The 13,806-nt window shown below is 34.9% G+C and overlaps 2 protein-coding genes across 2 annotated transcripts; both read left to right on the top strand.

Annotated features, from left to right (window-relative positions):
• Positions 1-1,812: 1,812 nt before the first annotated feature.
• Positions 1,813-13,531, top strand: LOC127097643 (uncharacterized). Its single transcript, XM_051036143.1, has 7 exons — positions 1,813-2,004; positions 9,546-10,234; positions 10,384-10,510; positions 10,613-10,891; positions 10,998-11,212; positions 11,311-11,356; positions 13,040-13,531. The coding sequence occupies exons 2-7, from the start codon at positions 9,546-9,548 to the stop codon at positions 13,529-13,531; spliced, it is 1,848 nt and encodes a 615-aa protein (XP_050892100.1). The 5' UTR covers positions 1,813-2,004.
• On the top strand, positions 5,217-8,722 carry LOC127097653 (uncharacterized). Its single transcript, XM_051036153.1, has 3 exons — positions 5,217-7,486; positions 7,592-7,903; positions 7,990-8,722. Exons 1-3 carry the CDS (start codon positions 5,217-5,219, stop codon positions 8,720-8,722), a joined length of 3,315 nt encoding a protein of 1,104 aa, XP_050892110.1.
• Positions 13,532-13,806: the final 275 nt, after the last annotated feature.

Raw genomic sequence — 13,806 nt, 5'->3', positions numbered from 1 at the left:
AGTAGGAGACTAACTCCTAATATACTAAGTAATCTCTCTCTCTCTCTCTCTCTCTCTCTCTCTCTCTCACTCACTCACTCTCACACACACACACACACAACTAAAATGTTTTTTAATATCTCTTTCTATTTGATAAAATCACCTTAAAATGCTTTTAGGGTCAAGCCAACTGATTAGAGGAATATCTGATTGATTAGAAGACTTTTTCAATGAAATAATCGATTAGACCTATGGCCTAATCAATTATTTTCATAAATTTGAGTCTAAAATTGACTGGGTTAGTCTCTTAATGATTGGTAATGACTAAATATCAACACCTTTCATGTGTGGCTTGAAAAGTCGATTATTGGAGGTTAATATTCAATTAGCCTAATCAATTATGGCATTGATTCAACCCATGGATTTTTTTTCTTCCTTTTAGAGCCTCATTTTTGCCTATATAAAAGAGGCATTTCCTCATTCGAAATCACACATGAATTCATAATTTTCCTATTTCTTAACATTTTATCACTCTCTTCCTCTCTCTTTAAATATTTTCTTCACCAAAGTTTCCTTAGTGCCTTGTGAGTGATTTTTTTTTTGTGAGAAAAGTATTGTAATGGTGTATTGCCATTGTTTTATTTCAAGAGTGTGATACTCTTGAAGGTTCGAGTTTTGTTCTTGAGATCAACCATTGAAAATTTTCTATTTGATTAAAGAACTCGGTCTGATAAAAGTTTTGTTTGGTTATGAGATTAGTTAGTAAAATCTCTACAAAGTTTGTTAGTTTATCCCGTGGAAAAAACTCTATTTTGGTTGTGGGGATAAGCCAATGTAAAATATCTCGATTCACTTATAATATAGGTTTGTGGACATAACCGGTAAAAGAACAAGTTGTTTAGTTAACTCTCTAGAAGATCTCTTTGAGACAAGACTAGACCAACATTCAGTCGAACCTGTATAAACTCGATGCCGTGTTTCTTACCCTATCTCTTTAAATTCGGCCACTTACTTTATTGCTTTATCTCTTTCTATTGTTTTTGTTTCTGATTCTTTCACTACTAGAATAAGTCATTTTAGCCTCCTAGTTTAGAGTCGGCCACCGACACGGACACTATTAGTGTCGGCTAAGCCTACACTAACGGACTCTATCTACGTACATCATTTAAGACAAGTTATTTTTTTTATCAGTGTCGGCAAAACCGACACTACTTGTTATGTTACCTTTGAAGAATGTTTGATTAATTTATTTAGAGTCGGTGTGACCGACTCTATCTAGTAGCATTATTTTTTAATTAGTATTTATTTACTTAGAGTCCGCGTAGCCGACGCTATTATTATAAAATATAATTTTTCCATTTATTTATCTATAATATGTATATATATTTAAGGTTTAAGTATTTTATTTATTAATTAGAGTCCGCTTGGCGGACGCTAAGGAATTTTCTATTTCTGACCAAAAATTGCGCGACAGCTTATTTCCCTCTTTCCTTTTCCCTCGTCATTTTTCACTCTCCCTCCATTTCATTTCACAACACGAAAACCCTAATTCCATGCTAAATCGTGAATCCGTTTTTTCCCAATTTCGTGAACCGATTCGTGAATCCCTAATCCGTGAATCCATTGAAGAATCCCTAATTCAAAATCCCTCGTTAAAGGGTTTCTGAATCATCAAAGGTAATGCATATTCATCTCAAGTGATTTCCATGGAGTTTTGGTTTAATGAGTATGAGATAGTCATATGTTTTATGTTTTCTGAATGTAGGTTTTCCAGAACTATCGGCTTTGTGGATGCTGGAATCAACTTTTCTTTGCAAGTTTAGTATTGTTTCCAAATATGTTTAAAGTCTCCTTTAAGTCTGAAACTACAAAAATCAAATTATTTGCTAATTGGTTTTCTGAATGTAGGTTTTCAAGAATGCTCATCTTACTTAGTGGAGGCAGTAAGCAGTTGTTGAATGCAAGTTAATTTGGAACCGAAGCACTATATCATCCGGGATTTTGCAAAGACAACTCTTTCTCAAGGTTAGTCATCCCTATGTTAATTTGGAACCAGACTGAACTGTTAGTGTTTGCAATAGTTAGTGTTTGCATCAGTTAGTATTTCTCAAGGTTGAGAATTATTTATGAATTGATTTTGTGGTTATGAGGAGGCTATGGAATTTCCTAAGTTCTGCTTAATTATTTCTTATGGGGTCAAACTAAAAGAGCTGAAAAAGTTTGTGCTGGTTTAGATTTGTTTTTGTGGAACCAAGGTTTCTGGTATGTTGATGATATTGATGCATGTTTTCATCCTTCCTCTTATCTTGAATGTCCTTCATGTGGTTCTCTTGATGATGTTGCCTCCGAGTAATTTCCAGTTGTTGCATTGTGTATTGATGATGTGGCTGCTTGAGTGCTTTATAGATGAACTCATATCTGTAGTTTAGTTTCCCTTTTGTTGCTTGATGTATGTCCTCTAATCCTCTAGATTGTCCTGTTCTTGATGAGATAATTAATATAGTTTGTATGTTTGTCGTGTTGAGTTTTGAATTTTTGATGTTAGGGCATGAGACCTTTTCGATGTTTATACATTTGTGTGCGTGGTTGTTTGCCCAGGCTGTCTATTCAGTGATATCTTGCTGTAGGAGGGAATCCTCTCCTCTTATAAAGGGTATTTGCTGTTAATGTTTGTTCGTTGATATGGTTTGTGTAACTTTGATAGCTTGATTATTTTAGCTCGCCAACTCTTTTCTTAACTGTTGATAGCAATCTGTCTCCTTCCACTGTGGTTTGCTTAATTTTCCTGTCTTATGTAGTAAATTGGTTTTATTTTCTTTTTCTATCTAGTGAAGAATCAAATTAGATTTTTTTTCATTTAATCAAGAGCTTTATATGATTTTGAAAGTTATTATCATGGTCTGTAAATGATCGCTGAAACTCAAATTTGAGCAGGGAACCTGAATGTTTGATAGTGTTTTATGAAGTTCTAGGTTCTGAGTGTTTTATCTCTGTCCAACATAACCAGAATTGCATTAATTTCTGTATAGTGCTCTAATGTAAAGTTGATTTGATGATGTTTACAATGATTTCTAATGCCTTGCTATTGCAAATCTAATATGATATTGGTTGATGTTTGCTCTATCATGTGTTTATGAAAGGTTTGAAAATAGCTTGTAAAATTCAATTATTCTACTGCCAGATAAAGCTAATGTGATTGTTTTTCCCTAAGAAAAGAATGTCTTTTAATTTTATTCTCAATTGATTTGTATGTTAGTTCACAAGATTGGAAGGCAAGACTAAAGATTCCACCAGCTGATACACGCTATAGGACAGAGGTATGATTACAAACAATTTAAAGCTGTTATCATATATATTCCAAGTGATTGTTTATTTAAATTATGTATTATGCTTTGGTTTTGGTCATATATTTTGTTTAAGAATTGCGATCTTTGAGTTTGTCAGGAACAATACGCATCCCTTGTTGGAGTTGATTCTCTGCATTGGTTTTAGCTTTCATTTTGTTGAGTCATGTCATTTTTAGTGCCCTATGGCCTGTGCTCAGTGCCTTTTAGACATTTTATTTGATATGCCATTTTTCAGTCATTAGATCATTACGGCTTAGAATTTAGAGTATAAACATGCTTGATGAGATATTTACATCCTCACAGTCTTTTTTTACTAACTGAAATTAACCTGCATAACTACATTCACATAAAACAAGGAGGGAAAATTTTACAATTTTCATTTCAGTTACATTCCACTTAAATCTCAATTTCGATTCAACTAACTTTTGAATTTCTAAACTAACTGAATTTACAATGGAATTTAATTTCAAAATAGAATTTGAGTTAAACATTTCACTCACCAAATCCACCTCTAACAGATTTTATAACTTCTCATAACAGATCCTAACTAACTAATAACCTCTAACAGAAACAAAATTGCTGCACAGTTTCTGTTATGAACTTCTTAGCTAATTAAGTGTTAGGAAATTAATTAGTTGAATGTGTTATTACTTATTAGTAATGTCAGCTGTGAACTATTGTTGAAAGTCTAATAGTTTGCTTCTGTTAATGTTAATGTTGAGTTGTTATGACTTAAATGAAACCATGATATGCTTTTATTGTGGACTGCTATTAGCGAACTGTTTGGTGATTACTGAATTTCTGTTAGGATGGAGTTAAGTTTCTGTTAGATTTCTTACTTGAGTTAAGTCTGCTATCAGTTAGTAGGTTGTTTTGAATTCTGTTATGACTGTTAATGTTTGTTAAATTTCGGTTAAGTGAAAATTGTGAGAGTTAATTAGTTAGGAAAACAGAATTGAAAAATGACTATAACCTCACTCTCTCATAACTTTGCGGCTTCTTCGAACGTTCTAACATAAATCACCATTCTAACCTCTTCGAACCCTATATCGCGAATTCGTGGAATTATGAACCCTACAAATTTTTGAACTTTATTTTGATTTCGAACACGCATTGGCTATGTTGTGTTTTTCTCTTTTCGGTTTCCCTTGGATTGCGAATTGGTTATGTTGTAAATGAAATTCTAGCATCGGGATATAACCTTTCACCTTTGTGGCATTTGATTCGCATAGATTTTGTTTATATTTCGAATTAAGTTCTATTCTGTTGTTGTGATCACTGTCCCAGTGTTGTGTTTTTTTTTCTGGTTTCGAGGCGGTTGCTTTGTGTATCGGCTAGCTTATGCGTTTTGGTTGCGTATGTTTGTAGGTAGAAGTTTTGTTTTGGTTTGTATGTTGATTTGTGTTGGCATGGTAATAATTTGGTACTACTGTACATGACAGTCTATATAGTGACTACATACTGCAAGTTGTTAGTTATTTCCATTAACATGTAGTTTTGGTTCGGTTTACATTAAAAAATAAACTAAGAATTAAGGCTTACATTGTTTTAGTTAGATTTCAGGAAGTGAGTACAATAGCTTATTGGATTTGTTAAAATATACAGCAGTTTAATAGATTTATAAATCTGTGCAGCAATTTTGTTTACGGTCTGAAATAATAATGTACAATAGTATTAAAATTTGGTATGTTCGTCATGTTTAATTTTTGAACCACTGAAAATAAAATAAAAATCCCTTGGAATGCATGTATTCTATTCTCTCCTAATACCCATTAGGAAGTTATCTGATTTTCTCCTAATACCCATTAGGAACTTATCAGCCATTCATTTTTGTCTAATATATGTTTTAATTTTCAGTGGTTGACGAGTTAATTGTTTGCCTTATAGAAAATGGATCGTACTTGGATGTACGATAGAGTATATTCCAATAGACACGGATTGAAAGAAGAGTATGTTCGCGCGGTTAAAGACTTCGTAAAGAGGGCTTTGAAACAACCTATTTGTAAATCTGAGGGAGGGATAAGGTGTCCGTGTATAAATTGCAAGTGTCTCAAGATAAGAACACCAACTAATGTTAGACTTCACTTGTATCGAGATGGATTTCAACCAGACTATTGGATTTGGACTCAACATGGAGAAGTAGAGCTCAATGTTAATACAAGGAATGATTCAAATAGTAGTGAGCATGTGCATCATGATGACCAAATTGAGGCAATGAATCAGATGGTGTATGATGCTTTTAGGCCTTATGGAGTATTCTCTCACGTGAATGATAACATAGAAGTTGAGGAATATACGGAGGATGAGTTTCCCAACGAAGATGCCAAACGATTTTATGACAAGTTGATATCTTTCAACAAGCCCATTTATGAGGGAGCTACCCAATCAATATTATCAATATCTACTCAACTTCTTGAAATTAGGTCTAATTGGCATGTACCACAAAAAGGTTTAGATTTTGTTGCACAAATGCTTAAAAGTGTATGTCCAGTTCAAAAATGCTTGCCCGATAACTATTACCAAGCAACACAGTTGGTATCTAAGTTAGGGCTAAAGGTTGAGAAGATTGATTGTTGTAAGAATGGTTGTATGTTATATTACAAGGATGATAGCAATCTATCAGAGTGCAAATTTTGTAATGCTCCTAGGTTCATTCCTCGCAAGACTGGCATGGGAAAGTACAAAGATATCCCAGTGAAGAGAATGTTTTACTTCCCAATCATTCCCAGATTACAAAGATTGTATGCATCAACTGAGTCGGCAAGTGAAATGAGATGGCATCACATGAACAAAAATAGTTCCAACATCCTTCGCCACCCGTCAGATGGAAAAGCATGGAAACATTTTGATAGTGTATATCCTGACTTTTCTAGGGAACCCAGAAATGTAAGGTTGGGTCTGTGTTCAGATGGTTTTACTCCTTACATTCAAGCGTCTGCTTCTCCATACTCATGTTGGCCAATAATAGTTACTCCGTATAATCTCCCCCTTGAAATGTGCATGACCAAACCATACTTGTTTTTGGCATGCCTCATACCCGGACCTAAAAACCCTAAATTAAAGATAGATGTCTACTTGCAACCATTGATTGATGATCTACATCGATTGTGGTCCAATGGAATATTGACCTATGATATATCTACAAAACAAAACTTCATCATGAAAGCCTGCTTAATGTGGACAATTAATGATTTTCCAGCCTATGGTATGTTATCTGGATGGGGAACACAAGGTAAATTGGCATGCCCTCATTGTATGGAACACACTAATGCTTTCACCTTGAAAAGTGGCCATAAGAATTCCTGGTTTGACTGTCATCGTCGTTTCTTGCCATCTAATCACTCCTTCAGAAGGAGTAAAAGAAGTTTCCTAAAAAATAGGGTTGTGACCAATGAGCCACCTCCCATTTCCACAGGGAAAGATATATGGGCGGTAATAAGTAATTTTCCAAAAGTTACTGAAATTGGATGGGAGGCGAAATGGAAAGAATTCGAAGGGTATGGAGTGGATCACAATTGGAAAAAGCGAAGTATTTTTTGGGATCTCCCATATTGGAAGGATAATTTGTTAAGGCATAACCTCGATGTGATGCACATAGAAAAAAACGTCTTCGATAATATATTTAATACTGTCATGAATGTTAAGGATAAAACAAAGGATAATGAAAAGGCAAGAGAAGACTTGGCTAAATTATGCTTTCGCGGGGACTTGGAGCTCCAACCCTTAGAAAACGGAAAGAATGGTAAACCAAAGGCTAGTTACACTCTAACCAAATCTGAAGCCAAGTTGGTTTGTAAATGGCTTAAGGAATTGAGAATGCCAGATGGCTATGCTTCAAACCTCAGTAGGTGTGCCAATGTAGAAAAGGGTACGGTGCATGGGATGAAGAGCCATGATTGTCATGTTTTCATGGAATGTTTACTCCCAATTGCATTCCATTCATTGCCAGATTTGGTTTGGAAACCATTAACTGAGTTAAGTCGATTCTTTAAAGATCTTTGTTGCAATACATTGAGGATGGACGACTTAATTAAGTTGGATGAGAATATTCCAATTATCATATGCAAGTTGGAAAGGATTTTTCCACCAGGTTTCTTTGACTCAATGGAGCATCTTCCAATCCATCTTGCCAAAGAAGCAATTCTAGGTGGTCCAGTACAGTACCGATGGATGTATCCATTCTAAAGGTAATTGTTGTGGTTGATTTTATTAAGTTATTGCATGTTTATCATAAATTAATAAACGTGGAATGATTGAATGTGCAGATTTATGGGAGTCTCAAAGAGGGCAGTGACAAATAAGGCTAGAGTTGAAGGTTCCATATGCAGTGATTATATACATCGCGAGACAAATTACTTTTGCTCTCATTATTTCAACTCTTTCCGTTTGTTGCCAACCATAAATCTTAGTAACAAACCTCATTTAGACAATGATGACATTCTACCTACAATGTCCATTCTACAAAGTGGCGGTCGACCAAGTGGGAAGTCACGAAAATATTTTCTATCTGATAAGGAATGGAAGTCTTCACATGTGCATGTCTTGATAAATTGTGATGAGGTTAAACCATATCTTGAGTAAGTGTGCATCATAATATATTCAATCAAATTATTGATGCATATCATAATAGATATTTACTTATGAATCGTGTGATTTATTTCAGCATATTCTTAGAGAACCACTCTCTAGATATAGAAGATTCATCTGGGCGCATACATATAGAGTTTCCCATATGGCTGAAGAAATATGTAAATGAGGAGACAAATGGAGTTACTAACCAAGATATAATTGCCTTGTCTCGCAGTCCTGCATCAATGGCCATATCATGGAACATGTATTTTATCAATGGGTACAAGTTTCATACTGAAGAATGGAGCAAAGGTAGAAAAACTAGCAATTGTGGTGTGCACGTGAAAGGTCTTGCAGAAGGAGGAAATACTGATTTTTATGGAATAATCAAACATATCTTTGAGCTAGATTACTTTGGTCTGAAGCATAAGATTCCAGTTTTTTATTGTGAATGGTTTGATCCAACAAGGAATACGGGCACAAAGGTTCACCCACAATATAAAACTGTGGATATTAAGATGGATAAACGTTATCGTCCTTATGATCCTTTCATCCTTGCGCAAAATGCAAGACAAGTGTATTATGTCCCATATCCAGAAATGTGTAGAGATATGCGTGGATGGTGTGCGGCAATCACCACAAAACCAAGGGGTCCCGTAGAGATTGACAACATAGAGGATGAAGTACCTTATCAATCTGATGGGATGTTACCGGCGCTACCCAATGTAGAAATTGAAGCAATATCTTGTTTGCGTGACATGTCACAATTAGATGTGTTTGAAGAGATTTTTGATTGCTCTACTAGTGAAGCAGATAGAGGGCATTGATGAAGATAAATTAAGTCGCTGTGCATTTATCTTTTCCCTGTAGAGAACTTTTTCTTTGTTTACCCCTCCTTTGTTAGCAGCATTCCTTTGTATTTGAAATGGCTCCATTTCTAATATCCTTGAATTACTTGATGCTTAGGCAGATATTTGCATCCTTGAATTACTCAACCCTTTTTTTGATATTGGTGAACCTGAAAATACTGGTATGTATGATATGATTACAGGGTTTCTATAATGGAATATTTGAACACTGTAGATTTCCTTGATTAATTGATTTTCTGATGACTTGTGAGTACTTTCTATTTTGTCCTTTTTCGGTTGCATTTCTGTTTCCCACTTTGCAACCTTTTCCTTCAATCAGATGCAGGTAGGATATCGTACTAAACTTTTCATTTTGATATATCATTGTAACTTGATGCTGCCAAGTATAGACTGTTAAATTACATTTGCGAGGAATTATTTTATATTATCATATCCACTGTTGTGTAAATGTATCTTATGCATTCTTTCCAACATGATAGTTTTCACGCTCCTTTGTTGCATCTTCCAAAATGTCTATGGTATCTTCTATGTAGTTCTATGCACATACCCAAGATATTTTGCAGGATGTGTGCTTTTTGTTGTATTCAGAAGTGATGCTTTCACAATTGATGAAATAATTTGCAGTGACTTTACTATGCATTTGTTGAACTAAAATTAATTTAATATTATACTCGCCACATCTTTTCTTTTACTTTTAATTTTATCAGAAACTGCATTTGATAATGTTATGATACTGTTAAGAGTGTGAGACTGACTAATCCTTTTATTTTTATGACAACAGATGACTAAAAGAGGTGGAAAAGCTAAGGTATTAGCACCAGGAAAACTTCAAGAAGAACGAAATCGCATAATTAACAAGAAGCATATCGTTAGGAAACCTGCTCAAACAACATTGTCTATGCAGGATGCATCATCGGCACCAACACCAGCTCAGGCAGCACCGTCCGTGCAGGTTGCATCGTCGATGCCGACATCAGCTTCGAAAAAATCATTTGTGCAGGCTGCATCGTCGATGCCAACACCAGCTCAGGAAGCATCGTCCGTGCAGGTTGCATCATCAATGCCAACATCAGCTTCTAAAAAATCGTGTGTGCAGGCTGCATCGTTGATGCCAACACCAGCTCGGGCAGCATCGTCCGTGCAGGCTGCATCGTCGATGCCAACACCAGCTCAGGCAGCATCGTCTGTGCAGGCTGCATCGTCGATGCCAACACCAGCTCCAACTGTAGTACCTGTTCATGCCACTACCTCTGAGAAATTCAGTTTTATGCCTACTCCAACTTTAAGCCATCAAACAATGGCTGGCCCTCAAAGTATAAACCTTCAAACAATGGCTAGCCCTTCAAATTTGGCAGAGGAGGAAGATGTGGATGCTGATGAGGATGAGGCGGTGGGTCAAGAAACTATTACCCCTCTTGTGCCAACAATAGATGAGAATGGGAAAGTTATTATAAAACCATCTGGTACTGGGTAAGTCATATATATTCTCATAATTTAATAATTTAGTAGTTTTATTATTGTATTTTGTCTAAAATATATATAACCTGTTAAGAAAGTTGAGAATATTACTATCCATATGATTCTTAATAATTTAGTAGTTTTATTATTGTATTTTGTAGGCTAGTTCCTGCCAAAGAAGTTGCTGGTGCCATTAATTATGCGATACGCAAACAATTTTATAAACCTATACATCATTGGTCTGCACTCGATCCTGATACGAAAGCTGATTGGTTTAAGTTGTTTGGAGTAAGTATTTATTGACTTTTGTCATTTAAGTTGATCAAATTATATTTAAAAAAGTAACTAATTGGTTATTAATATTAATTATGTGATTTTAATTATTTTTAGGAGAAGGTTTCGTGGGATCCTTTCGATCATGCATTTGTCTATAGTGCATTTGAAAAAAAAGGAAGAAAACGATTAAACGACATGTTGGGGAAGGCGAGGAGAAAAGGGACTCGACCTTCATGGATTGGTGATGATGCTTGGGTTGAACTTCAAACTTATTGGAAAAAGACCGAGTTTTTGGCTGTGTCTTCTCAAAACAAGACCAATCGAGCTTCCGCAAGAGGCGGAGCAGTCCACACCACAGGCCGTAAGGCTCATATTGATGTTGCACTTCAACTTGTAAGTAATAAAATCCTAACAAATTATTATTATTATGAAGATTCTTTATATCTTGACAGTTTTACTCGTATTCTGTATTGATTATTGGATTATTTGATTTTTGTAGTCACGTGAACTTCAAAGGGATCTGCGTCCCGATGAGTTATTTTTAAAAACACACAAGAGGAAAAATGGTGAATGGGTTGACAGTCGTGCTGCATCTACTTATGTAAGTTCTCGTAAATTTTACTGCATCAATATTTGCATCCATGCTTTCAGAAGCAGACTTATTCAAATTAAACTCTCCAAAAAGGATCTAGTTATCCATTTTTATAGTCTAATGTAAGTTAGATATAATAGCACAAGTCCTATGTTTAACTATCAGTTTGAAATTCCTGCAATCAGTTTGCTGTGCTGTTTGATATTTGTTTTACTTGCAGTCCTAACACTAACAATCCTAACACTAACAAATATTTGCTGCAACAAGTATAGATATCAGTTTTACTTGCAGTCCTAACACTAACAAATATTTACTGCAACAAGTATAGATATCATTGATTCAAGTCAAAAACAGAAGTGTGATTACTCATTAGAACACCTTTTAATATATCCAACTATTTATCTGAATGAAAATGAATAGTACATCATACGATTCCATATACACATTATGTTACTGGTTTTTCATAATACAACATCCATTAATTAAAGAGAGATGATTTGGTGAGAGCATAATAAAACTAATGATAAACTAGGCTTCCAATTAAACAATATAACAGTACCAATTAAGGTTGGTATATAATTCTAATAGAGTTTCAAAACTGCTAACTCTATCCATGTAAACTAACTCTAACTTTTGTGATAATTCGTTCTATTAATCAACAAGGAGCATAGTTAGTAATATTTTTTATTAGTTTTTTTGTTTGGTTGTTACACTGTGAGTGAAGTTAGGAAAGAGTTGTTAAAATGCAATTAATTATAACTTCTGTTAGATGACAGTTGGAATGTTAATTCGGTTAGAGTTAATTTGTTAGATGTTTGGACAAGTTGAATTCTGCTAGGGAATCGATTCCATTGAAAATGAAATTCTGTCACATATATTACCTTCTAGATGCATGAGTTTACTAAGTCGATTTTGATCAAATGGAAACTAGCTTAATTGGTTCAGTCACATGAAAATGCTAGCAATCTTGTGGTGCAAATTGATTTGATTCATGATTTATGAAAACCTACTGTTAATTGATTATGCATTATTGTCACACTTATTTGAATATTAAATAGGATGGTTATTACTGTTGGCATTTTATTGAATTACTTCTAACATTTTTTAATTGACGGGTTTGCGTTTTTGTGACAATTGAGAAAATGCAATTTTGCTTGTTTTAAGTGCGACGAGTCTGTAGATCAATAATTATTTGTGGGTATGATTGCAGACATTATTGAACATCTAAGGGACTGAACTATCTAGCTTTTCTCCCAGTTTTTATTCATTATATATTTCATTCTTCGTTTGGATCTTTAACTGTAGTTTTTATTTTTTATTTTGTTATCTTTTGGTTATAACGTTTTTAAGGCTTCAGATTTTGATATTATTCATGCTTGCAGTTTTTGTAGTGGTTAGCAATGTTCCAAAAGAAGCATAGAATCAATATTATGTTGTTTTAGCTTTTAAGCGGAAAACCATTCCATGGGTTCAATGTTCATTTTGTCAGTTTCAATCCATTTTTCTTCTTTTAAGTCTTTGTTATAACATTGGATTTTTGGGCCCTGCTCAAAAAGGGCTTCTTTTTCGGGAACAAGGACTATTTAGTAATATTTATAATAATACTTGTTTATTGGTTGTTGGGAGATTTTCTGGGGACGAGGACTCATGGTTGCTCGTATAATCAAAAGAGCAACTGCGTTAGTTACTCAAGTTGGTTAACGTGAGTGCTCCTTTGTTACGTGGTGACCATAAATCCCGGATTTATCATGCCACTTCACTCAAAGCCCGCCTTTATTTGGGACTGATGAACATGCTTGAACTTGAAAAGTAATGTATACGTTCTATGTTAATGTAGTGTTTAAAGTTTGTGACACAATGGCATTATAACCATCCTATTTAATAGCCCGTCTTCATCTCTAAATTCTTAACAGAGCACTAACTTAGCATTATAATGTTTTGTTATGCAGAAGACTTTTAAAGAGAAGTTTGATGCAGAACTTCAGCCAACTGAAGAAGGGAATGGAGAGGTTGTTCAGGTGTTAGATGGAGAGCGTGTAAATCAGTTATGGACAGAGGCTGCTGGGGGCCGTAACCGTGGTCGGGTTTATGGCGCTGCAGATTTAGCTATTAATCTAAAACGTGGATCAAAAAGTTTTACCCAACAATCTCAAACTCCTCAACACTCTATGTTTGGGATGTCATTAGAAGCTGAAAGAGCAGCTAGAATTAGAGCTGAACAAATTGCCGAGGCTGCAACGACCCAATTACAAGAGGCTAACGAAGCAATGCGAGCTGCTACCGAGGCTGCAAAAGCTGCTACCGAGACTGCACAAAGGATGGAGAGGGAGATGAATGCTTGGAAGGAATTTATGATGAAGAAATTTGACACTTCAACTTTTGTATCACATTCTCATCATTATGATGACGATTTGGATGATCAATCATTAGATGAAGATTGATCTTGTACTTTTAGTAGAACGAATTAATCTCGGATGTGATTACTTTTTGTGTATGTTTTTTGAAAGTTAATGTGGGTAGAACTTTTGTAGTTACTTTCACGAATGTTTAAAATTGTTTCCAAATGTTTTACCATAAATATGATATTGTGGATTGAAAAAATTTGTTCGAGTGAGGTTGTCATGTTGCAACCCGTTATTGTCCTTTTTTGTTGACTTTAGAGTCGGTGTATGCAAGGCTAAATATTAGTATAGACTTTTCTATGTTGACTTTAGTG

The sequence above is a fragment of the Lathyrus oleraceus genome, chromosome 1 (assembly GCF_024323335.1).
Source record: "Lathyrus oleraceus cultivar Zhongwan6 chromosome 1, CAAS_Psat_ZW6_1.0, whole genome shotgun sequence".
Lineage (NCBI taxonomy): Eukaryota > Viridiplantae > Streptophyta > Magnoliopsida > Fabales > Fabaceae > Lathyrus > Lathyrus oleraceus.
This window is presented reverse-complemented; position numbering and strand designations above follow the sequence as displayed.

Coding starts and splice junctions, on each gene's coding strand:
- LOC127097653 (XM_051036153.1), top strand. CDS start 5,217: ATGGATCGTACTTGGATGTACGATAGAGTATATTCCAATAGACACGGA. Junction 7,487..7,591: donor ATTCTAGGTGGTCCAGTACA/GTACCGATGGAT, acceptor TTGAATGTGCAG/ATTTATGGGAGTCTCAAAGA. Junction 7,904..7,989: donor GAGGTTAAACCATATCTTGA/GTAAGTGTGCAT, acceptor GATTTATTTCAG/CATATTCTTAGAGAACCACT.
- LOC127097643 (XM_051036143.1), top strand. CDS start 9,546: ATGACTAAAAGAGGTGGAAAAGCTAAGGTATTAGCACCAGGAAAACTT. Junction 11,213..11,310: donor ATCCATTTTTATAGTCTAAT/GTAAGTTAGATA, acceptor TTTTACTTGCAG/TCCTAACACTAACAATCCTA. Junction 11,357..13,039: donor ACAAATATTTGCTGCAACAA/GTATAGATATCA, acceptor TTTGTTATGCAG/AAGACTTTTAAAGAGAAGTT.